Source organism: Dreissena polymorpha, chromosome 4 (assembly GCF_020536995.1).
Source record: "Dreissena polymorpha isolate Duluth1 chromosome 4, UMN_Dpol_1.0, whole genome shotgun sequence".
NCBI lineage: Eukaryota > Metazoa > Mollusca > Bivalvia > Myida > Dreissenidae > Dreissena > Dreissena polymorpha.
The window spans coordinates 110,419,983-110,445,933 of record NC_068358.1 but is presented as its reverse complement, the minus strand read 5'-3'; the positions used below and the strand labels follow the sequence as shown (position 1 = coordinate 110,445,933).

Here is a 25,951-nt window from a genome sequence, read left to right as displayed (position 1 = left end):
AGCATCTATGTACAAAATGTTACACATTCTTTACAGATATTCGAGCAATACGATTTATAAGATGTACATGTTTGACTAGTAATAACACGATAAAGGTAAAAACCGATGCTGAAAGCTCTCTAGTAGGAGATTTCAGCATTAATTTCAACTGCATGTAGCTGTCTTTAAGTTTGTAAATGCATTAATGCTTTTCAATTAAGAACGACTGTGTATCTCAAATTTGAGAAGAGAATGAACTTGTATTTTCGAAATTTCCATTAGTTCGAAATATCTGACTTCGGCATAATGAGAGTCAAGTGTTCTGTACATGATGTGGAGACATATTGCGTGTACATGACTTGTTTCAATGTCAAAGTTTGAATTCTTTAAAATGAAATCAACTCACCCATCCCATTTTATTTCAAAATACGAATGAAAATCGTAAAACTGTTTTTGTGATCAACATATCTGACAGTTTTATCGAAAATGGTCTAGGAGTAATGTCCACATCTCATCATGCCATTTTCCATTGTCTCAGCCGAATACAGGAGCATATTTTTTCCGCAGCCGTTATCATGACCATCTAATAATTAGTCACGGCCGTCAGCATGAGGCGTTTATCAAAACCCACTCGAATTAAATTGTTGATAAAAATGTTGTTTGTTCATGCGGGATGCTGTAATTTGGAATAACCGAAGAAAAATGATTAAGATTTCAATAAAATGTTTTTCATATTTATCTTTGGTCTAAATTCTATGAAATTAGAGTTTGACTGAGAGAGTGGTGAATTGTGTTTGATTTTTGAGTCCTTCTTACTAAGGCTCTCAAAGACCACACTCAAACCTGCTCAATCCAACACGTAAAATATAAAGAATATGGAAATACTTACACTCGGCTTTCCGACGACATGTATACACTATCTAAGCCGTCGCATGATCCACAATGGTCGCTGGAGGCGATTGAACGGTGTGAATAAAGACACATATAAAACTAGCAGTCATAACATAGTTAATTGTTTCTGTCTACACATAGCACAATTTACAATAAAGCTACGCCCGCGTAAAGAATATATAGTTGATACGCTAGCATGGTGGATAGAAACCCATTTCTTTGTTTTAATCATAAATAGATATCAATAAGGAAATCTGGACCAGGAAAACGAAACTCACATTTTTTCAGTACAACATTCCAGAAAAAAATCCTCTTTTATTATTGCGTATGTAAACAGTATTTACTTTCGACTTCAATTTGTTTAATGTATGAAATCAACAAGATGAAGCATCCAAACCTATAAAAATAGATTAAAACAAACAAACAAACGGCATAATTAAGTTCAATCACAGTATGATTGTATATACACCAAGTTAGACATTCATTAATAGTTTAATAATAAATATCGAGATATTTATCAAAGTTTTTATTTCGTTATCGTGAGCTACACAATCATTTGACATGTTCTCACGCCTATACCGCATACGTTATCGTTTTCAAGAGGTAACCTACTCGTGATAACGACTAAGTGTATGATCCATGAAACAAAATTGTCGCTACCAACTGTATATTTAATTGTTAACCGAGACATTGAAGTCGTTACCGCAAGTCGTTTCTATGGCTACCGTCGGAACAAACGGTTAAATTATTCCATAGTCGCCAAATTTAATATCGTGTGGGAGTTTGTTTGTCGAAAACAAATATCTTTCATAAATATCCGATGAGCCGACTCGTGACCGATGAGCGACTAATAACCGTTAAAAATCAGCCTACGTGTATTTAGTCCTCGCACGAAGTCTGGGATACAACGTTTTTTAAGGTTACATTTAACTAATTCCGATTCCCTATAGGATCCCATTATAAAACTGACAACTTAAAAGCATTTTTCTTGCCTTTCCAACGTATCAATTTTTCCGAACCTCGTATCATTTCAAGGATGGATTTGTCCTCTTCCAATAATTCCAATAAAAAACATACCGTCTCGCAACTTCTAAGAAAGTAAATAGCTGTCGAATGCACCGTAGCAAACAGTGTTTCGGAAGCCTTATTTCGACAAAAGCCTCATACAAAAGAAAACATCTTCACGACCCTAAAGTTCATTTTTCAAGTTAGCTTCCAATCCAAGGCATCAAAGTACTCCAGACTAAAACGATAGAAATTAGAAATAACCACAAAAGACATGTCTCACATTGTTAAATGCCTTTTATTCAAGAAGAGAAAAGGAATTCTTTAGAAATAGGCACAATGATTAAGCGTAATGTAACCTTTTAGCATACAGCGGTATAGACATTTCCATATGTTGACTTATCCATTGTAGAAATCTTATTTTGATATACAATTGTTAAATTTTGAGGTAATCTCAAGCTATATTTAGACGACTCAAAATAAAAGTTGTGTTTCTGAAACGGGACACAATTGAACACACGTTTTTTTTTTATTTATGTACAATTTCAATGTCATAAAACCGTCTAATCAGTTTGTTCATAAATGCAATTTATAATAATACATGTTTTTTTCCTTTTTTAACCATGGATTTACATGGTATTTATTGCGATACGCAATGTATAACACGACGGTACTTGTAATAGTTGAATAGAACATGTGCTTTACTTGGCCACTATACAGGTCAATGCAATGTCATGCATGCAATTATGCCTTAGATATGTGAAAATAACCACGCCCTTTAATCAGATCCAACGCGTTCTACTCAAATCACATATCAATAAACAAAGCAAAACCACACGCTCAAATATGTTTACTAAATTCACAGTTTTGCGCCAAAGCGGCTAAGGCCAGCTTTCAAAAAGCTTCTATGGAAAGGAATACTTTAGTTTGAGCTGACGAAACAAGTAATACTAATTGTCAATCACAGATGTAACTGGTAAAGAAGCATATTAGTCGAAGCGTCATTTATGCATTTTTAAGCTTGAACAAAATTGAATTTTTTTTTTGTTCTTGCATTGAAGCTGATTATCTGGTTATAAATACATTGTTGTAAAATATATTTTAAAAGTACTCCAATATGTAACAAGTTAAATGATGAAATTCATAAAGTTCTAATTGACTTAGAGTATAGAAAACCAGATAAAGTCTCTTGTAGTACCCACTGATACAATTACATAATACATTGAACAAATATATTTCACGATAGTAATAGTCAAAAGTATTTGATTTCGAAGACATAAACATAATAATTATATTAAAATATAGTTTCATCGTTCTCAGTATATTAACAGTCATTTGGTCCTTAAACTCATTCATTTCAGCGTGTCGATTTTTTAAAAGTAAGCACACACATTCTAATTAAAGTTGCCATGCGCTAACTTGTCCACAGTACAGGTTTTATTCAGCACATGCACTCATATATTTCAGGTAACATCGACACCATGTTTCGGAATCAAATGAATACAACACTTCTAGTCTTCATCAGTAGACGAGTTTGAATCCGAAGGGTCTTCATCCTCAAATTGTTCAAGGTTCTTTGGGTGTTTTATTCGCCAGCCTGGATAAAAATACATTGAGTAATTTACATGATACCAATATATTTGATTGCATTGACGTTTGATGTCTCTTATCACAGCTTGTTATGAAAATGCCATAAACCGCCGCACAAAATGTCAAACAAAGCACATACGGGTCACAGTGACGTGTACAGAATATGAGTGTGCATATGTGACATTGTAATACAAAGGTGGCAAACAAGTACTAATCAACGATTTCATAACCCAATACTTGTATTGAAATTGAAAAACTATTACACAAAACACATTCTTAATACATATATTTTAATGTAAATATAAATAATGAAGAAAAAACAGCCAATTAATACAGATACCAATACGAGATGTTGTACCTTGAAAGCTGTCTCCAATATCCTTTCCTGGCATTCCAATACGGCCTGGACTCATATCAATTATCTCCCAGGGTTTAATCTGATTTTTCGTAGGCCAGTACGAACGGCTGGGACCGGGAATTTTCGCCAACCGCAGCTGCTCTGGAGGCAGCTTCGGCTGTGCATCCCTCTCTCTCTGAGCTTCCTCCTCCAAGCGCTGCCGTCTCTGTGAGTTTCCGAAGTCATCACCCATCAGCATCCTGCTGAACCCAATGCGACTCGATTGGAAGGCACTACCGCCTGACCCTCGCAACCCATCAAAGTCGCCCCCAAGGCCTAAATCTCTGTCTCCCATACCTTGGCCACCAAGCCCGATTTCCTGCCCACGTCCGACTGGGGATAACCCTCCTACGCCTCGTCCACTAGGCCGAATACCAGGAGGTATACCGCCCATGCCCGGGTTCTGTCCACCAAAGCCACCCAAGCCTGGAACCCCGCCTCCACGTCCCTGACCAACGTGACCTCCGGGTAGGCCTTGCGTTTGACCGTAATTGGTAGCTGGTCGACCGTTTCCAGGCATACCTGTAAACAATTGTACGTACATGTACATGATGTAATTTGTTTTTTTTTTATATTTGTTTCTTGTGTTGTGTACTCTACTGTATGATACGATTATTTTTTACGCTATTAATATATGAGTCGCCATCTGAGAAAACTGGGCATCATGCATGTGCTTAAAGTGTCGTCTCAGATTAGCCTGTGCAGTCCGCACAGGCAAATCAGCGACGACACTTTCCGCCTAAATTGGATTTTTGCTAAGAAGAGACTTCATTTAAACGAAAAATGTCATAAAGGCGGAAATTAACGTCCCTGATTAGCCTCTGCGTACTGCACAGGCTAATCTGGGACGACACTTTACGCACATGCATTATGCCCAGTTTTCTCAAATTACGACTCTGACTGATGATCATAAAAGGTGTTCAAATGTCGACAAAAACACATCGATGTCAAAATATTGTTTCATCGAAAAAGTTTATGTCCACGAGAAAATAATTTTAATAGTTTTAAAATGATATTTTAAAAGTTAAACATTGACGCCTGTTTCATGGTACTAAGGCCCATATTGATCTATTTTAATGAAAACTACATTTTATACACTAATAAACAGTAATTGTATAGCAGACAACTGGACAATATGCATATATGAGTTGCGTTCTGAGAAAACTAGGAATAATTCATAAATAATTAATCTGGGACGACACTTTACGCACATGCATTATGTCCAGTTTTCTCATAACGCGACCCAGTCAAAACACACATTTCACTTACCACCATGGCTTCGACGGCCCGACTCCTCTTGCTGTTGCGCCATTCGCTGATTGCGGCCTTGAATATCCGGTTCTGGTTGACGCCACATATACATAACTTCCTCCTGGGAAATGGCGGCAAAGTTATAGAACCACATACGCTTAGAGTGTGAAATGATCTTGGCAATAACTACCTTCAAAACGGAATAACGTTAGACAAGTACAATCCTCCCAGATCTTTGCTTTTCCGGCCTGTATTTTGATTGTTCGATTAAGCGTTACCTTTGTTTTGCTATTTATTTCGCACGAAATCTTACTACGAGTAAGCTTTGTCGTTCCCACCACTTAAATAACAACTTACTAAGCCGTTCCCGCGACTTACTAACCCGTTCCTTCAATGTGTTTCTCTTGTTCGCACTACATACAAGTTGATGTACGGATACTAAGTCGTGGTAATGACATAAATAAAATCAAGCACATGTCACAATCTACACCATAGTAATTTGGGACATTCTTCTGCTTTTCTGAGCATGTTATATAAAAACGTATGTTTATACATAATTCATCAGCGGTAAATAATCATCGTATCTTTATTATAATTACTAACGTTCTTTGCTATTTGAAATCATTATCATCATATTTGTCAGAACATTTAGGTAAAATCAATATATCAGATTTCACTAAATCAATTAAAAACAATTTGTGAACAAAGTTCTTCTCAGCTGAGATACTGACCACGTCGTCCTCGTCGTAGGTTTGGGCCACGGTGACCAGCTGATGCCGGATGGAATCTTTCGTCGGCTCCGTCTGGTGCTGTTTCAGGGAGGCCACAACCGTCTGATTAAAAAAAGCATACTAACGGTTAATCATTATCAACACATTTTTGGAGTATGCCACATCTTTTAAAACATCGTACGGAGAAGTAAAGTCAATAAATACTTGTTTGAAAAAACAACTACATTGAAAAGCTCTAAGCATATACGAACTAATTTCAGTTACTTTATTCGCTTCATTTGGTTCGTCGTAAGTCCTTTATTTTGGAAACATACTGATAATTAATGTTGTTTATTGTCAGTTAAATATTCAGAAAGACATAAATGTGTCGGTTTATTACAAATGCTTTAATACCTTGTGAAGCAATACAAATTGCATACTTTTTAAAATTGTGTGTTCTTTTTAACGCAACATAATCACAAATCAAAGCGTATTTTCGGAGAGAAATACTTAAATTCAGTTGCTATTGAAACATTAATTCGACTTAAATGTATCAATAAAATGCAATTATGTTACTGATAAAATATAAACACGATAGGCACGTTCCAATGAACCCATTTATGCCTAGCGTCTAGAAAAAGGGCATTGGCTAACAGCGTAAACCCAGATTAGACGCCGCATCTCATCAGGGTCTGCGCTGTTTGATTAAAAGGAATGTCTGAAAAAGTATTCTAAATATAGAAATAAGTATACTAGACATCCCTAATTTTGGAAATAAATTGTTCCAATTTAGAAGGATTCGAGAGTCCACAAGGTTTAAATGGGTTAAACGATCAACTACGACGATACCTGATAGGCTGATACAGACATGAGTTTTTTTATCATTTTCATTTGAATAAAAATTCAATGTTGCCAAGGTACTATGATATGAATGTCATCACTTCATTTCAATCACATACGCTAGTGCTCAACCTACAAATATATCAAATCATCAAAGGAAATATTCAGTTGAAATACCATGTGTAATATCCCCTGTTTCATTTCAGACATGGTTGTGTATCAATATATGAACGGAACACTTACATGGTAGATATGGTACCGACTCAGGACTCGGGCATACTTTCTGTCCATGTTTTTTCCTCCAGTAGTGTTAGAAATGAATTCCAGGAAACCCTAGAACAATTCAAAACACTGTCAATGAGTATACATGCTAATGTATTCTTAAACTTGTGTCTATACGTAAATAGACAACTTGCTAGTTTGTATTTACGAAAGTTAGATGACATTTGCCCATTTATGCAATACATTGAGCTTGATAAGTTATAAAATGCAGTTACAAAAACACATACACAAAATAATGAAACGTTCGTTATGCTTCTGCAGTTTCGATACAAGGCTTACTTAAAAACCAAACTTGCAGATTATAGTTTGATGTCAAATAACCGACGACCAAAAGTTTGGATGTGAAGGGGTTAATACCAGGTGCGAAGCAGAAGTGACTTCACACCACTCATCTTTACCTCATTTTTCATTTAATATTTCGATTATAACACGGCTTTATACTGACTATATATCCTACTATATCTCGTTAATTGAATGTTCTATTTTACGAAGCTAAATACATTCGTCAGCTTTGGCTATTCCATCGATTTAGTGTACTCATGGTCATGGAACTCGTACAGTCCTTCACATAAACAAAATTATACGATTTTATATAACACTGGCAAATAAATACATAAACATAATCAAAATAGTATTCGTTGTAAGCTATAACAAAAACGCCAGCCACATCACTGTTTAAAGTGAACAATGTATAGGTTTTTGTATTTATCGGTAACCTGAGTTGTTAACCCTTTTTATTTATGTGTAACTCATTTTCTTGTGGTCAGTTTTCTTAATCATCTGTTCAGTCTTTTATTTGGGTGGACAGACATTTGTTGGAGGGACAGACATTTTTAATAAGTAGTTCTTCTCTAATCAGGATTTCCTCTGCAGTCACGTAATCGTGGGTAGAAGAACCAAGAAAGAGGAGTCTATTCAGTTCCACAAATTGGATGGAGTCTAGCTTATCCTAGCCTAGCGTAGCTTAACTACCTACTGATCAACTATCTGTGAATAATACCTATATTAAATATTATATTGAAACGTGAAATTAAAAAGTCTTGAGTAAACATCGTCCTCCTGTGTTATTTAGTACCGAAAGAACGCAAAAGTTACAACAAGGAGGGACAATAACTTGCATAACTTCAAGTGTATACTTGATATATGTGTAGGTCTACAAAGCGGCATGCATCAACAAAATACAACAGTGTTTATATTTGATGTGTGAAGTGTATATTGATTGTACTAGAAATCATTCAATGAGTCGCGTTCTGAGAAAACTGGGCATAATGCTTGTGCGTAAAGTGTCATCCCAGATTAGCCTGTGCAGTCTGCACAGGCTAATCAGGGACGACACTTTCCGCTTTTGTGACATTTTTCGTTAAAATGAAGTCTCTTCTTAGCAAAAAGCCAATTTAGGCGGAAAGTGTCGTCCCTGATTAGCCTGTACGGACTGCACAGGCTAATCTGGAACGACACTTTACGCACATGCATTATGCCCAGTTTTCTCATATAATAGCGACTCCATAAATGAGAAGATGCTTCATCCTTCACATAGCGTTTCGGCTAAATTGTATGTGGTGAGAACGTTCTTGGAAAATGTTAGCTGATCATACTTATGGCAGAATAACCTATGGTTGATTTCCTTAACGTGTGTAAGTAAGTTTTCGTGAGCTTTGATAGAAGTAGAAATATATTATAATACGCATTAATATATTCATATAGTTATTATCAATCATGAAAACAGGCTAAGAACACTTTGTCAAAGTGCTTTTCATTAAGTATTTTTTTCCGATGGTGAATTTAAATGCTTGACCACTATACTTTTAACATCTTTCCATTAAGTATTTTGAAATTAAACAATTTAAAACAAACACCACAAAAGCGTTCTTAACATTTAAAGATTGTTGTTGACGCATTGCCTCAAAAAGAGACAAGTGGTTAATGTATCGCGAAATGTATTTTTTTTTTTTTTTTTTTTTACCTTTCACAATACTGTCATTGTTATACCTGATGCAATATCACCTATGCTCTAAGTGTACTCTCACCTTGTCACTCTGTCCCACTGGAATGCAGAATACCTGGGTCAGTGTCGTCTGAATCATCGAATTCAACAACTCTAAGGTGACGTTTTGAAGCTGGTAAATAAGTGAAATAGACAAAATGTAAAAATATTTTATGGAAAGTTCCATCGATTTTATTTGAAGATCTGGGTAAAATTTAATTAAAGCATATAAGGCAGTTATATTCTGCGTCGATTATATAGGTAAACCAGTCTAAACAATGAGTTTCCTATCGATAGTATATATAACATTTTAAGCTGTATTCGAGCATATTGTAAAAATATAAGACATATTTAACTATAGCGATAGTCACTAAGATGTTATTGAAGCTGATAATATTACTTCTGCGATAGATCTTAAGGAAATCAACGAAATATATTTATATGAATACTCGGATAACGACATTCCAAATGGACATGCGAACAAAAATACAATGAATATAACATGAAAAAAAAAGAAATGTTAAATAACCGCGGATTGAATTTGTACAGATAATGATTAAAGTATTCAGAATAAAAGATATGACTATCCCCAATGTCAAACTACTCTTACAGCCATTTTCTCCCGTTCATCCGGAAGAGTAGGACCGTCTGGTTGTCCGGTTATCCGACCGTCCGAAATAAGTATCACTCGAGGCGCGGCTGCATGGCCACCGAAATCTTTTATACCTAACATAAAATAAAACATAATCGGGGTGAAAGTAAGCCATTTTCCTGTATTAGAAAGAAAATTTTATTCTTATTAGATTTTAAAGGACTGGACTGACGGAATAAGGCCACGACCATTTTAGCAGAATTTCTCTCTTTGGAAACACTGCACCGGGCTTGATGGCAAGTATGTCTTAAGTCTTATTACCAGAAAATGTACATACTAAAAGATTTTAGAAAAATTTGTAAATATGGCGATGCAAATTATATGCCTACAATTGAAGCTTTTTTTATGCACATTCACACACATGGGCTTAGTTCGTCCACGTATAAAACGTGGATAGTGTAGATAGTATTGAGCGCTGCGTTTGACAGGTACCACCACATGACTACCATTTTAAGTAAGGACTATTTTGCGATGCAACTACAAATGAAACTGTGAAAACGTACCTCCATTCTCTAGGTGGGGAAGTATGCTTAGCGGCAATATAAGACCAAAATGGAGTTTGCTGGGACCTTCGGCACAGAGACAATCTGCATGCGAAAACAAAAATAACAATCTGTGTTTGAGTTCAAGACAATCCTGAACGCGCCTGTATTTTGTTGTTGTTGTTATTTAACAATATAAATGTATTGTTTCATGTACGTTAAGTAAAAACAATATCAACTATAGCACGTTCAAGAATAATAATTACCATACGACAACGTAGCTTATTAGTATTATGTTATATTTGTAAATACATAAAAGAATGCGCAGTTAATGTTCGGTTTAAGTAGGTGCCGTCCACAACATTGAATATTAAACCCATCAGTAAGCAATAGCAACACTTACGTAGTGTCTCTCGTATTTTAGGATAGTTGTTAGTAAGATGCTGTGTAACCTCAACTGATGAGCCAACAGTTATAATGGCCACGTTCTCTTGCATGTTCAAGTTTTTCTGCTGGTGCTCAAGACCTGCAAACAGAAAGGAATTTTAAAATTGGTTAAACCTCTTGCATTCTGAGACCTCAAACCATCATCGTAAGACTAACATAGTTAGAACCTTTTTTAGGTAAAACACTTAATTGATCAACATAAAAAGCTGACATACATTTAACACAACTTTGGTATGTCTAGTACGTCGGTTATGTGGTATAGGTCACAAAAATACACTTAAAGGGATCTTTTCACGCTTTGGTAAATTGACAAAATTGAAAAAATTTGTTTCAGATTCGCAAATTTTCGTTTTAGTTATGATATTTGTGAGGAAACAGTAATACTGAACATTTACCATGGTTTAATATAGCCTTTTTATGCATCTTTTGACGATTTTAAAACCTAAAAATTATAAAGCGTTGCAACGCGAAACGATTGAATAATTTGGAGAGTTCTGTTTTTGTCGTTAAATTTTGTGAAACTACGAAGATTGCTTATATAAGGTATAAAATACTTAAACTGTGTATACTCGGCGGAATAGCTCAATAGGCTAAAGCGTTTTTACTTCAGGACTCTGGCAGGACTCCAGGGGTCACTGGTTCGAAACCTGGTCCGGGCAATCTTCTTTTCCTTTTTTTAATTTTATTCTTGATTTTTTACTGGTGCTTTTACGATCCAATGTTTACATTTATCGATATAAAGCATTTAATGAATAAGTTAAAAAATGCCAAAATCTGTGAAAAGGCCCCTTTAAGTTAACATCAGTATATATTCATATGAAAATTTGTATAATACAAATTTGTGATATATAAATTAAAAGTATTGGTGTATAAAGTTATTTGTTAATTTAATATTTTAAACATCCGGTACATCATGGTAAAGCATTTAAACATCTGGCTGCTTTTTGTCATTAACAAAGAACCATGCGCATGAACTTTTACATAACACATAAACATGATAAACACTAGAGAATCGACTTGTGGAACTTGTAGATGTGTTGAAGACTGCAGGAAACTTAAATTATTTTACCATCCATGAAAGTGTTGAGAAATTCCTCCGCTTGAAGAATCCCATCTCCTGCCATGCTACCGGAAGTGTCGATAAGGAGCACCGTTGTGGTTCCATATGGGTCGTTTTGGAGTTGGATGGTTTGGGCTAGGTAAACGCACAAAACGATAATACTATTGAAAAACAAACATGCATAATTGTGACTATGATTTTACACTGACGACGACATGTACAATGTCTGGTACACTAAATGTCTGAGAAAAAAACTGGGCCGGGCCAGGTGTTAACGAAATAAATTTAACCTTATTTTGAAACCAATGATATTTAAGGATCAGGTAATGAAGAGTTGAAATTAAGGCGACTCTGACAGAGCCATGTTTAAAATATGATAATTGAGCAGTGCTCTGTGAAACGCAGTTTTAATGCATGTGAATAAAAATGTCGCCGCAGACAAGCCTGTGCAGTCCGCACAGAAGAAGAGACTTTTTAAAACAGAATACATCATACACGCGGAAAGTGTCGTAGCTGATTAGCCTGTGCAAACTGGGATGACACTTTCCGCACATGCATTAAACCCCATCTTCACAGAGCACGGCCCATATATATGCCTTATCCAGTAAGACTGCTATGAAGGTCAACAAATACCACAGCAAAAGCTCAACGTCATTTCCATGATTTGTTTTTGTTAAAATTTGTAAACTTGTATACCATATTTCAATGTATTATTATCGCACAAATAGATTTGCAAAGCAATAATCAGAACAGGGCTCATTAAAGACCATTGAGACGCAGAGAAAGGACAAACAGAAATAATCGATCACAAACACATACATTTATTTTATAATGATTATTACCGGTACTCCGAAACTCACCTCGCTGCGCTTCCCATGCCAACATTTGGTGAATTACGTCGTTGTCAGTTATATTGTCAATGTCAATATCTGAAACAGTGTTCTTGCAAATGTAAGTAACGAATTCCTTTTAATATGCAATAAAACATGATCCGTTTCATGAATTACGACATTTACTGACACTTACGTATTAAGTACAATGTATTATGAATTGTTATACAAATGGACATACAATGACATATTTAATATTTCTGTACTATTTCTCAGGCATAATTTTATTAGCATTCTGTTAAAATCTTAACTAGTGGGTCAGGTATTAATTACAAGCATACTCGTTATTATCAGTAAGCGTACCTTCATCGTCATTTAGCCTTGACCCTCTTCCCATTCCCATTCCTCTGCCACGCCCTGAAATGATTTATTTCGGATATGTTAAACATACTGAGTCGCGTATGCCCAATCAAACTGTGCTCAAGTTGGTAGTTTGGTTTCGGTCAACAACTCCTCCTCGGGCCGTTACATCAACATGTAATTAATACAATGCGTAAGTACATTTAATATTATTTGATCCAGATAACACTAATATATAAGGGTACGAATTTAAATTGGTTACTTAAATTATCAGTGAACATTGAACATTTCATATAGTGTTATACAAAAAATGATAATGATACAAAAAACTACATTTAAACTAATAAAAATGTTTTTTCTTTATCTCTGTCGAGCTACGATTTACACCAAAATGTTTTTATTATGACAAATCCTCTTTAACCTTATAAGCTATTATTGCTAATTAATATTCATTTTTTTAGGTAGGAATATACTGTCTTTAATAATGAGATTTCATTTGTTATGATTGCAGAAGGGGAAGCTCGTTTACACATGTTGTTAACAAATGTCTTACCTCGGCCTGCTTGGCTAAGCATGTTCATCATATCGCCACCTAAATAATAATTAAATGTTTAGGTATAGTATAATTATTATCTGCCATTTGATGTTTATAAAGTCATACATATAATTGTAACACATAAACACAGACCTTTTATATGGAACAAATTACTAGCTTTGATAAATATAAAACATTTGCAAACAAGAGAACAATAACTTAATGCATCGATGCTATCGGAAGATGGCGACCACATACACTAAACTATCGTTTGTTTTCTTAATTGGGTTCCATTACAAAATGTGGCAATACCAAAAACAACCATATCACTTCATAAAATATATTAATATTACTGAGTCTTAAGATATAAGTACCTTGCCCTCCCATCATTTGCTGAAGCATGTTCATTTGCGCCATCGGGTCTTGTCCAGCTTTATAATAAATCACAACAAGTGTGAAAATTTCTTAACAAATATGTATATAAATCATTTGAAACAGATTCATAGAAAATGAAGGCAATATTGAGCATGACGATACATTTTACTTAAGTAAACTAAAGCTTAAGACGTGTGAAGCTTACTAAATGGGCACGAATGAACTCGCAACCTCTGCAATACGAAAGTGTACTTATCGTTTTGAAGTTTGCAAACTAGTTTATATAAGTTTGAATACGTTTTGTTATAAGTTTCATTAAAATTGTACTTACACCACAACAATACACTGGATGTGCAACACTTTTGAGTTATTTCCTATTCATATTTCCCTGTATATTGTGAAGAGTCATTCTTAAGCACACACTTCGGAAATAATACTTCTTTATTTCAAGGAAGTTAAACATGTACATTATTGCGTACGATAACAAGGCTATATAAAATGATTATGACATACGTAATAATAATGATAATATAATTAACATTGGCGAACAACAGAACCAAAGACATGCACGGGTGTCTTCATAAAACCGATTTTATGTCACAATTCCCGCCAAGTCCTTGCCGAGGTATTGCATTTGTGACATGGGGTTCGTTCCATCTGTTTGATTAGCCCAAATATGTCATCAATGTATTATTTAGTTTTCAATATATTCAACACATGTAAGGGCTGTAACGTTTTTGTGTCAGATATTGATGGGATTCATGCCACGCAATCAAACAACCGTATACAGGGCTGTTTAAGTAATTGGTAATACATACAGACTATAAAACAAGATGTTCCTGTAATATTTACATAATTTACTATGTCTTTGTTTTCGAAAAGAAAGCAAAATGTATCACACAATAGATTGCAGTATACAACACTTCAATACGTACCTACTTTTATAGTTGCATTATATAAATCGAATCGAATTTTAATGCCTTTATTTATTTCAAAGTTCATGTGTGTCAGTTATAAAAAAATACAAATAAGCGTTACGTGAAATCGTATTGCGCATTATTGCTTTGAGTGTGTGCAGTCTCCCCCTTAGCAACAATATATACTTTAAAGTAGGCGCCCAGTTACCTTGCCCTCCAAGCATTTGTTGTAGCATCTGCATTTGCGCCATGGGATTCTGTCCACCTGTGGGATACACACAGGACTTTACAACAATTAATTGTTTTAAGATAAAAAAAAAACAAACGAATTCGAATTATAATATACATATTTATGACATCGTTAAAGATTAAAACATACTACAACTGCTTTGGGCAATTAACTTTCGAAATTTCCGATTCAGTGCGTTTGGGCTAGTATATAATAACATGCTTCTAAACTATTTACCACACACTTTATAGTGGTAGGAGTATTCATTGTTAAATATAAGTGAACAGATATACCAATAAAAAAGTGCCGTTGCCATTTGAAGAAACCTTTCAAAACTGAGGGTAACAATAATAGTTATAATGACCTTGGCCTCCAAGCATTTGCTGAAGCATTTGCATCTGTGCCATGGGATTCTGGCCACCTTTTAAAACAACGAAACAAGCCTTATAAACAGTTGATCGTGTAAAACACACTTTTCTCACATATTTAAGAAAAATATATCTAATAATACAATTTTTTTTTCGAAAAAGCTGTTTATTTCGAGACTAGCTTCTTCAGAATAACAAGTAAAACATTCGTAAATATTATTTAATAAAGGGACGTATTGCCGGTCAATAGGCAATTTAAAAAAAAAGTATTACCGTTGAAACGTTGTATTAATTGGTTGCTTGACAAGTATGTCTCGTTTTTTTATAAACAACATAAAAACAACAACATTTGTACAATACATGTCGTTGTCCGGGAACGATTTTTGCGAGCGCCTGGAAACATTTGTAGTAATGTACATTTTATGAATTGAACTCTATTTGAAGTACCGATATACGCATGTAAAATCTCTTTAAAAAGACATTAGTATAGTGACACTTTAATGTACGCCTAAGTACCTTACCTGCTCCACCCCGGTTCTGTGCCCCTAACAGTGGTGATACCTGGTTTGCTGGAGAGCTTCCTCTACCTGTTTTAAATTAATACAGATATACAAACATAACGACTAATTAAAACATCTGCTGCTCGAAACGGCGATTGTGGGGATTACCATTGATAGACAACAATATGTTTTATACAAACATACAATATTGTATACACACCTGCCATTATAATATGTATCAAATAACTTTCAACATGATAATCAATGATCTTCACATTTATAAGAACACAAACAACTTGTGAAACTCTTGCGTACTCATATACATGGAAGTCCCAAAATAAGAACGCAATACAGTTAAATTACACATTTATATTGCACATTTGAAGAATCATAACTATTATCGAAGTATCTTAGTATTATGGTTATGTACTCATCGGTTTTCCTTTTAACCCATTTATGCCTAGCGTCTAGAAAAAAGGCCTTGGCAAACAGCGTAAACCATGACGCGGCGTCTCATCAGGGTCTGCGCTGTTTGCTTAAAGGAATTTCTGTAAGAAATATTATAAACATAGAAATAAATATACTAGACGTCCCTAATTTTGGAAATAAATTGATCCGATTTAGAAGGATGGGACAGTCAACTAGGCATAAATGGGCTAAGTATTGATGAGTAGCTATAAAACGTCTCACCATACCTGTATAAATCCTTAGCATCACAACTCGTTGTTAATTGAAAGATTAACCACTTCATTTCGAAAATATATCATAATGAAATGATAAAATAAAACATGATATATATTAAATAAATACATATCGTAATTAAAATAATTCTTGATGTGTTTAGATATTTTTCAATTCGTTGCATTACCTGCACTACCAAGGTTCTGTTCGCCAAGGAACGGGGCCATTTGGTTAGATGGAGCACTGCCTCTCCCTGGTTGTAATGAAGAAACATACACTAAGAAAAAAAAACAAGTGCAGAAATGCACTAAATGTTATCACATTATGCGCTATACAGTGTGTTTAATTGTAGAGACTTAAGGAGCCTTGTTTGTATAGCCCTGTATGAAAAATAAGAACAGAGTGTATGAAAGATGGCCCTACCTGCACTGCCTAGGTTGTGTCCGCCAAATAATGACGACATTGGGTTTGATGTAGCGATTCCTGCTAGAAATAACGGATAAGACGATGCATTAAAGTGCTGGTTTCACGATTTTACGAATACTTCATTGTGTAGAATACATAGTTAAATGCATTATTAACCAGATATTTCATATGTTCAATATAACCACTAACCTGCACCACCAGGATTGTGTGCACCCAATGTAGAAACACTTTGGTTTAAAGGTGCGCTTCCTGTCGCTGTTTAGAATTAAAAAAAAAAATTCGTGTCAAATTTGAGGAAGCAATAAGTAATTGTCCACGTGCATTAAATATAAGACTATCAGATAGTTAAAGTATCCATTCGTATACTGTCTCTGAAACGTATACAACTTGAATACATGTTCGAGATTGATGCAAAAATGACTCGTTAATAACAGCAATAGATATTTATATGCTATTACAAGTAAACTGCTATCAATATTTTAACTTGTCCTCAAGAATGTTCGACTGTTTGTGTATCTGTTGAAACAAACCCGATATGTATGTGCACCAGCCGTATGTATGGATCATATGCAAACACTCTCTAAAACAGTTACCTAGTATAATTACAGGAATAATCACACTCTAGAAACATCACCAGCAGAGACTGTCTTGATAACATCCGCTAAATTGTATTTGGAGATGTCACACATGACTACTTACACGGAAGACAAAACATTCGGCTCAACATTAAACATAAACACGATGAAAGGCATCGAGTTTTAAGACTGTATTTATACGTACCTGCCGAAGCCTGACTTTGGGCTCCAAGCGACGGACGCAACTGGTCATTGTGCGCTCCTCCCAGTCCTCCTGTGTAAATCCCAAATACTTATGTAGGTAGTAGTTAATGTAAGGAACAGTGTAAGTTTTTTTCATTTAAAGTTTCACTTGAGCCCAGATTTATGGGCATGTATTAAACACACAAAAACAAACTAGTTATTATTAAATGATACTGGGCGTGTATGTTGAAGTATCATAAATACTCAAAATCAACGAATATTTCGCAAACTATTTTGTAAAATAAAGTAAACCCATTAAACAATCAGTGTTCTTATAGCAATTGCCAAACTTTCAACGATAAATGTTGTATCGTAACATAGCACAATATATTTCATTTTAATGACCTCTCAAAATAGTAATATTGTTAAAAATTAAGCTACGCTTATTTATAAAGCATGTGAAAAAAAAAATACTTATAATACATAATACGATTAGTGTAGGAGTTTTGGACTATATTTAGGCACAGCCTCTCGCTGTATATTGTCGTCTTTAAAATACCCAATACTTTGTTTTACAATGTACCGATTTATTTTTAATGTTTATAATTTGAATGACCCGTGACTTTGTTTTATGTATATTGTATGCGACATTTAATGTATACTCATGGGCTTATTGCCTACTGTATTATCAAATAAACTAAACTATTTCATTTTAATTTTCTCCAACGATTTCTTTTCATGCGACACACGAACACTAACATCGGTATATGAACATGTGTTGATTATATTGTCCCACAAAAAACATGTTAAAGCTATGTTATCAGACCACATCGAGCATTGAAATTGTGGCTACAGCTTTAAGAAACATTAACTTTTTTAATTTTAATTTTAATTTTCGAAATATTGTTCGAAATATTCATTGATTATGAGTGTGTATAGGCTTTTGAGGAATTGAGAACATTCGTTTCATTCACTAACAGTATGAAAAGATCGATAATTGTTGACATTTTGGTCATTTCGTACCATATTTCATTACAGGATGTCGGTTTGTTAGATCACAAAAGGCTTTCTGACAAGCTGAATTAACTTTCGAAGCAATACACGTGATATGACAGGGGCCCTTGTGTAATATCCTTAATTAAGCTATCATCATTTTCCGCGAACCGAACACTGGTCTTAACATCGGACTTTCCAATGTCGTCGTCCGGGGTTTCCTCTAAAAGTAAATGACTACTTGTAAGCAATACATTTAATTTGCAATCCCACAGTAATAATCCAGTCTCGCTTTTCTACTCTAAGCGAACCTTTTGTTTTCTTATGCTTATGTTTAAATATAGCACACTATGAAACCATACTTCATTGCGAACAATAAAACGTCTGAAATTTTACGAGAAGAGGTTCTTCATCGTATTTGTAAAAACAAACTGCATAAAATAAATCAAAAACATTTTAAGTTATTTAACAAAATCGATATTTCGACTAATTTGTCAAAAACATAGATGTAGGTAATAGAACAATTCCTTCTCTGGGAAAAAATAAAATCTGATTGAATATACACGTAGATAGCCGAACTTCAATGGGGAGCCAAATTAATATTTTGTACGAAAAGAAGTCGTAATACGGAATAGAGGGTCGCTTTTATATAATCGAAATACAAAGGAACACAATCGGATTTTTAACAAAAGTCTGCATTAACGGGATATTCATAACCCGGGGATTCGGTTATGTAATCGTAAGTTTTACAACTATTGGATTAATAGACAGCAGGCATACTCTTTGGGCGTACTTAGATAGAAAGTATAATATGAGGGTGTTCCTCTTTCAAATAATTAAATTTTATTTCGTGGTGAATTAAATAAAATGCTTTTTGTTTGTGTGTTTTTTAAACCGTTTACATGTGCGTTTCAAGTTCGCGCATTCGTTGGAATGCGGCAAATATCCGTCGTTAGATACATGTGTTTGTATTCATTATTCGCTCATTCCATTGCCGTATGAATCGTACCACAGAGACGCTCATGTGTAAAATGCCCACACATGTAACGATGATTATTGCATGCGGCCGTGTCTCCCCATCGGTATAAATGTCATTGCCAGATTAATTATTCGTCAGCGACAATCACATAAAAATATCTATAAACAATTCCGTTTGTTACCTGCGCTTCGTTGTGTTGTTTTTTCTTTCAAACTGCTTGATGGTTGTTGAGGTGTTGACCGCAGAGCGCTGCTGTCTTTGTTTCCCTGCATATTTTTAGGCACTTTAACATCGGCTACTAGTTTCATAAAAGGATTATCTTCCTCATTCTGGGTTTTCTTTCCCAAATCTTCTTCCGAATCGTCTATAAAATTAAATATAAATGAATTCAACCACATACATGATTGTTGTATGTCCAAACATTATATTGCAAGAAATACAGCATCTATATCATATCTTCACGTTTATAAAAATACCGATAATAATGTTATTTAAAAACCTACATATTATAATTATGCAGTGTAATAATGTGGCAAAGGCATGGGGTCATGAAACGGATTTCGAATATCGTATCTCCGAGTATCGATAAGATGCAAGTATTTAATTACCCGATGAAGCTCTTCGAGTCGACGTTCTGTTCCTATTTTCATGTGTAACGCCTGTTTGTTGAAGAGAGGTCCGTTTGAATATGTTCATGAAATCATCGTTTGAACTTCGCTCGGGTTCATTACTGTGACCTGCATTTCTCCTGGGACCCTCCCTGTGCTTTTTCGTAGAAGGTTCATACTTTTCTCCTGCTGTTTCTTGTCGAACTGGAGCTCGGTGGCTCGAACCGCTCGGTTTACGGAAAATATCTCGTAAGTTAGGTGTAGTTTCTTTAAAAAAACACGAAAGAACAACTGCTCGATCGTCAAAATCAACAATCATCAGCAAGGCCATAATAACAAGCATATTCGTTGAATTGATATCACCTGCCGATTTTAAAATTTTGTGCCACACGGACGGATTGACGGACGGACAATGTCAATTCTGTATCCCTTTGAAGGGGATAATACAATCATAAATATAATATAGGAATAATTATTATACAAATACCTTTATTATTACTATTTTGAAAGCAGCTTTATCATTTTTATTTTGATCACTTACAAGGCTACAGTTATCAGTATATAACACATTGGTCTGATGCCAGTTTATTTGACATTGTAATTCGTTTAATAATTATTGATTTAACATTATACATTTCCGATTGCAATTATATTTGTTTTGAAAGCATTGGATTTTTTTTTTCAAATTGTTAAATTTTTACCAGCCATTGCCACACGTATTTAAGCTGTATTTTCAATACTGTGATTGATCGTTTGTATTCATCTGAAAAAGAAAACAACAACAACAACTTAACACACATTCATATATATTAAAATGAACTAGCGCGTAATAATTAAACTATGTAAGTCAAGTTTCACTGGGCAGTGTTTACCAATAAAAAGCGCGGAACATAATAAATAATTCTTTTGAACATATACAATAAGCATATTAATTAAGGATTATCGGTGTAAGTTTGGAAAAGTACATGCATATGTTAGAGGAAAGAGATGGTATCAATGAGTTAAATTGAAACAAACACACACTTCGAGGAAGACCAAAACGGCAGGTTCGAAACTGTAAAAAGAATTAAGGGTCCCATACACCAAGCACGTTCTTAGACAGTTCGACCACCTTTTGAAGAAAATGCAGAACGGGATGTGAACTTGCTTGAACGTATAGTTTTGGTCAGAAAAAAATCTGCAATATGACTAAATGACGTTCATACACAGTTCGCGCCACGTGCAGCTCGTTCCTAACCCGTCCTATCCCGTTGCCAGTCCGTCTTCACCAGTTCAAATCGGGTCAATTTCCCCATTCCCCCGTTGGTATACCGATTCCAGTCAGACCGAGCCCGTCCTCAGCCAGTTCGATTACGTTCGTACGCAGTTCTTCTTTATTCGTTGTGCAGTGGTAACTCGTTCAAAGGTAGTTTCTCACTCCGCCCAACTACGTTCTTAGTACGTTTAGGACGTAGTTGCAGCCATTTTCTGCACGGCGATTATAAAACCGACTACGTTCCCTGCCAGTTCTCATTTATGTTTCACGCTTTGATCCGACCAGACATACATTTGTAATGCCTCCAAGAAATAATTCCGCCAAATTTCTCACCCAACAAGTTCTGTGTCGTCTCCGCCTTCTTTCTCGGCCCAACAAAACAATATATTGCTGCTCTGCTTCTAGCATAAATTGCACAAAGCCAAAATTAACCAAATTAAGAGCTCCAAGATTGTCCATGTTTCAACTTAATATCACAAATGATGAATTTTGAGACAACGACCTCTATTTATATGCACATTTTCTGAACGTATTGTATTTACGGTTTGAACGTTGTAACAACTGCATTAAACGAGTACAACGTACTTGGAACCTACTGCGAACACCTTAAAACGAGTACAACGTACTAAGAACGTACTGAGAACTCGTAGAACGTGTTGCAAACGTTGTAATAACTTATCTTTTAGTTTCTTTTTATTTTCACGAAACAAGATCGTACTTGAGACGTAGTGCGAACGGGGTTGCTCTGTCTGAGAACGGATTGGACGGACCAGAAACGGACTAGATCTGTGTGGCATCGTACAGGTAAGTTGGGTCCGATCGCACTACGTTCTGCCACGTTCCTAACTCGACCTTAATACGACCTATCCGTTCTTAGTACGTCCATTCCGTTTCCAGTACGTTGTTACTACGTTTAATTGTAGAACGGGATGATCGGAAGAAAATTTTGAGTAGGCTAAAAGTTCTGAAACACCACTCCCGTTAAACCCCGTTCCAGGCCGTCCACAATGTTCGAAGACAGTTCGTAACACGTTGCTACTACGATCACTCCGTTCTCGCACAGTTCGAGCCCGTTAAGTCACCTTTTTCAGAACGTACTTCGATCGGAGTCGGAGTATTGGGGGTAAGAAGAAACAAATGACAACTTTGAGTTGTTAATTTCTTCAAATTCCTATGCAAGATTTACATTATATATGGACCTTGCTCTGTGAAAAGGGGTTTTATGCATGTGCGTAAAGTGTCTTCCCATATTAGCTTGTGCAGTCCGCACAGGCTAATCAGGGACGACAATTTCCGCTTTTATGGTATTTTTCGTTTACAAAAAGTCTGTTCTTAGCAAACATCCAGTGTAGGCCGAAATTGTCGTCCCTGATGAGACTGTGCGGACTTCACAGGCTAATCTGGAACGACACTTTACGCACAGGCAGTAAACCCCCTTTCCACAGAGCACAGTCCATAGTTTTGATAAGCTTAACCAAACAAAATTATGTCAACATCAGTAACATTGAGTATCGGCAGACACGCTCGGACAAACGATATATTTTGATACGAATTAGAGACTGTGATTGATACAAAAATATAATAAAATACAAAGCCACAATTTATGCGTCGCGACATGCAATGTCCTAAGGAAATATCAAAAGCACAGTCGGGTCTATAACTATCGTATTAAACACGAGATGTGAAAGTGAAAAGGCAAAACGTGCAGATAAAGAACCCAACAACGGTCTGTACCCGGGCTAAATTGTAGTATAATTGAGCTGTGTTCTGAGAATACTGGGCATAATACATGTGCGTAAAGTGTCGTCCCAGATTAGCCTGTTCAGTCCGCACAGGCGAATCAGGGACGACACTTTCCGCTTTCATGAATTTTTTCTTTAAAATAAAATCTCTTCTTAGCAAAATCCTATTTTGGCGGAAAATGTCTAAAGAAATTCTTAATACATAACATAAACCACACGGCAACCCAAAGTAACTTTTTTGAGTAATCCAAGTTCTAAAAATAAAACGCGGGAGTTTAACGTGGGATCCCAAAGTACTTAAAGGTCACAACAGAAGCGTGTCTGAGCGGTGCAGTCAATAAAGGAGGGGGTGCATAAAACAAAAGAGGAGATAATTTTACATATCTTGAGGGAACAGTTAGTAAGCCAATCACATTTTTCGTAAAATGTGCAAAAATTATACACGCATAAATTATATATATCCAATATCTGTCGTGGTATGATTTTATACTGGTTGCATGTGAGTTTGGTTGGTGGTCACCCATATTTAATTGGCTTACTAACTTGTTCCATCGAGATCTCTAAATTTCTGTAATACAATACATACAATAAGTCATTTACAAAGCGCATGGGTGAATTTAGTTTATCAGAACCAGTTTCAATGTATCGAAGAGACAACTAAACGCCATCCGCTTAGTAACATAGCCTACTTTCGATTTCAAATGTGTATGTTCAACTAATCAACGAAATTATACGTTTAAAGTGATTAAACCAGATAACAAAGCTCAATAAATGATAACCACAGTATCATTGTATATTTACACATTTTTGCATTTAAAATATTTTAAAATACGCCTATCAGAGCATATCACAAGCCTACTTTCGATTTAGAACTTAAACGTATATTCAGTGAAGATCTGGGATTCAAACAATCGAAAAATAAATCTAAACATTACAACAATAATATTATAACAAACAAAAAACTTAACTTACACACCGTTTTGATCAATTAATTCCTACCGTTCTCAATTGAAAAACATATACACATTACATAACGCATTTTAAAGATTTCATTTATAGGGAAATACTACTGAAATTACATTGGTTTAACCGACACGTTCATAAAACCATGAGCTGTTTATCTTTAAATAGAAATGAGGTTCACATTACAATTAATATATGAACTCGTATATCGATTTGCGATGCCAAAATCTCTTCAAGCGTTTGTATATACTAGTAAATAGTATTTTTATAATTGTATTAGCGGTTATTTAGGTATACTTGAATGGTTTATAGTCTTAAGCTGAAAAACGATAACACTATTTTGCTTTCCGTTTAGTCAAATTTTGGCAAATAACACTAATTGTTTAACAGGAAAGCGTAACAAAACACTGTATATTTTTTTAAAAACATGTCTTTCACGCAATTGATCTCACAAATACATAGCCAAAAAAACAACACTTCAAGCAAATACTCGTGAGATTTTCCAGCATCAAAAATGAAAATTGGGCTTTTTTCACTGGAATACCTGGGCTAACTTGTACTGTATTATCATATAAATTCGGGATTTTTTAAGGTTTATGCCAAGTTACACCCTTACGTCAGATGGAGCAATCATTTTCCGTGGAATGGACTCGCGCATTCATCGCATTGAAACCATAGGCGATTTGCATAACCTTCAACTGTCCACTGGCGCACACTGATCTTACGTCGACCAATATAGCTGTATACTACCTGTATGAATGGGACTATAGGCGTATTAGTTAACCCTCCTAAAAATAAACATAACTGTATGCTCTTCTGAAACGTTTATCTTTACGGAAATTTTACTTACACGATTTGGTTTAGCAACAGAAAAGATTAGATGTGGAGAGTTAGCGACGCCTTATAATTGTTATTTTTAATTTATATAGAAATTAACAGTACGATGCTATCATGTTATGTAAAGAATACTAGCAACTACTTGTGTTGTTCATTTTTAAAATAATGAAATTCCTGCACTTTAATAAATAAAGGCCCAAACTAATACACCTGTTAAAATGCACTGTAATTTAATAGATCTATTTTAAAACATGATTATTAATAAATTAATAAAATAATATACATATTATTATTTACTTTAGCAATATGCAATATTAGATTATTCAATGTAATCTAGTATTGCATTAATACGTTTGTCACTTAATATCCACGGCATGATTCCTTAACTAGAATAACAATTGACCCACATCATATATCTTATCTTATTTTCAAAAGCTAATCAATTTATATTCTCACTGCTCCATACCTGTCGTGTGAATACATATTCTTATCACGACGTGTGATACTTGACATATGCTGTTGAATTGAATATATAATTATATATATGAGTTGTGCTATAATGTTGTTGAATGTGTATGCTGTTGAATTGTATTTTGTTCTATAATGCTGATGAGTTTTTATAAAGTCTCATAGATAAACTGTAATATTTATACGTGTTAGTATTGTACAACGAAATATTGTTCTTTTACTTTTGACGCATCCTTAGCTGTTGTAGTCGTGATTCTTTCACAATTAATTGTTGGCTATTATTGTTGGCTATTATAGTGTATACATTTGACACTTGATATCTGCGGCATGATTCCTTAACTATAATAACAATTGACCCACATCATATATCTTATCTTATTTTCAAAAAGCTGATCAATTTATATCCTCACTGCTCCATACCTGTTTTGTGAATACATATTCTAATCACGACTTGTGATACTTGACATATGCTGTTGAATTAATATATATATATATATATATATATATATATATATATATATATATATATATATATATATATATATATATATATATAT

General features: G+C 34.8%; 1 protein-coding gene across 6 annotated transcripts; it reads right to left on the bottom strand.

Annotated features, from left to right (window-relative positions):
• Positions 1 to 2,154: 2,154 nt before the first annotated feature.
• On the bottom strand, positions 2,155 to 24,265 carry LOC127876069 (uncharacterized). 6 transcript variants are annotated; one of them, XM_052420973.1, is made up of 25 exons: positions 24,103 to 24,265; positions 20,831 to 20,892; positions 20,130 to 20,396; positions 19,703 to 19,885; positions 17,572 to 17,640; positions 16,981 to 17,046; positions 16,789 to 16,851; positions 16,553 to 16,642; positions 15,706 to 15,771; positions 15,181 to 15,237; positions 14,796 to 14,852; positions 13,670 to 13,726; positions 13,314 to 13,352; positions 12,764 to 12,817; positions 12,431 to 12,499; positions 11,580 to 11,705; positions 10,467 to 10,589; positions 10,085 to 10,168; positions 9,540 to 9,655; positions 8,973 to 9,062; positions 6,907 to 6,996; positions 5,845 to 5,946; positions 5,132 to 5,234; positions 3,824 to 4,384; positions 2,155 to 3,472 (listed from the first exon to the last, which is right to left on the bottom strand). In XM_052420973.1, exons 2-25 carry the CDS (start codon positions 20,835 to 20,837, stop codon positions 3,387 to 3,389), a joined length of 2,625 nt encoding a protein of 874 aa, XP_052276933.1. In that variant the 5' UTR covers positions 20,838 to 20,892; positions 24,103 to 24,265; the 3' UTR covers positions 2,155 to 3,386. The 6 variants fall into 6 exon arrangements, with proteins under 6 accessions (XP_052276933.1, XP_052276937.1, XP_052276936.1 ...); XM_052420977.1 differs by having other exon boundaries at positions 16,553 to 16,618; XM_052420976.1 differs by having other exon boundaries at positions 16,789 to 16,848.
• Between the last annotated feature and the right edge of the window lie 1,686 nt (positions 24,266 to 25,951).

Coding starts and splice junctions, on each gene's coding strand:
- LOC127876069 (XM_052420973.1), bottom strand. Junction 9,063..9,539: donor ATGAACGGGAGAAAATGGCT/GTAAGAGTAGTT, acceptor CTTATTTACCAG/CTTCAAAACGTCACCTTAGA. Junction 3,473..3,823: donor TATTGGAGACAGCTTTCAAG/GTACAACATCTC, acceptor ATTTTTATCCAG/GCTGGCGAATAAAACACCCA.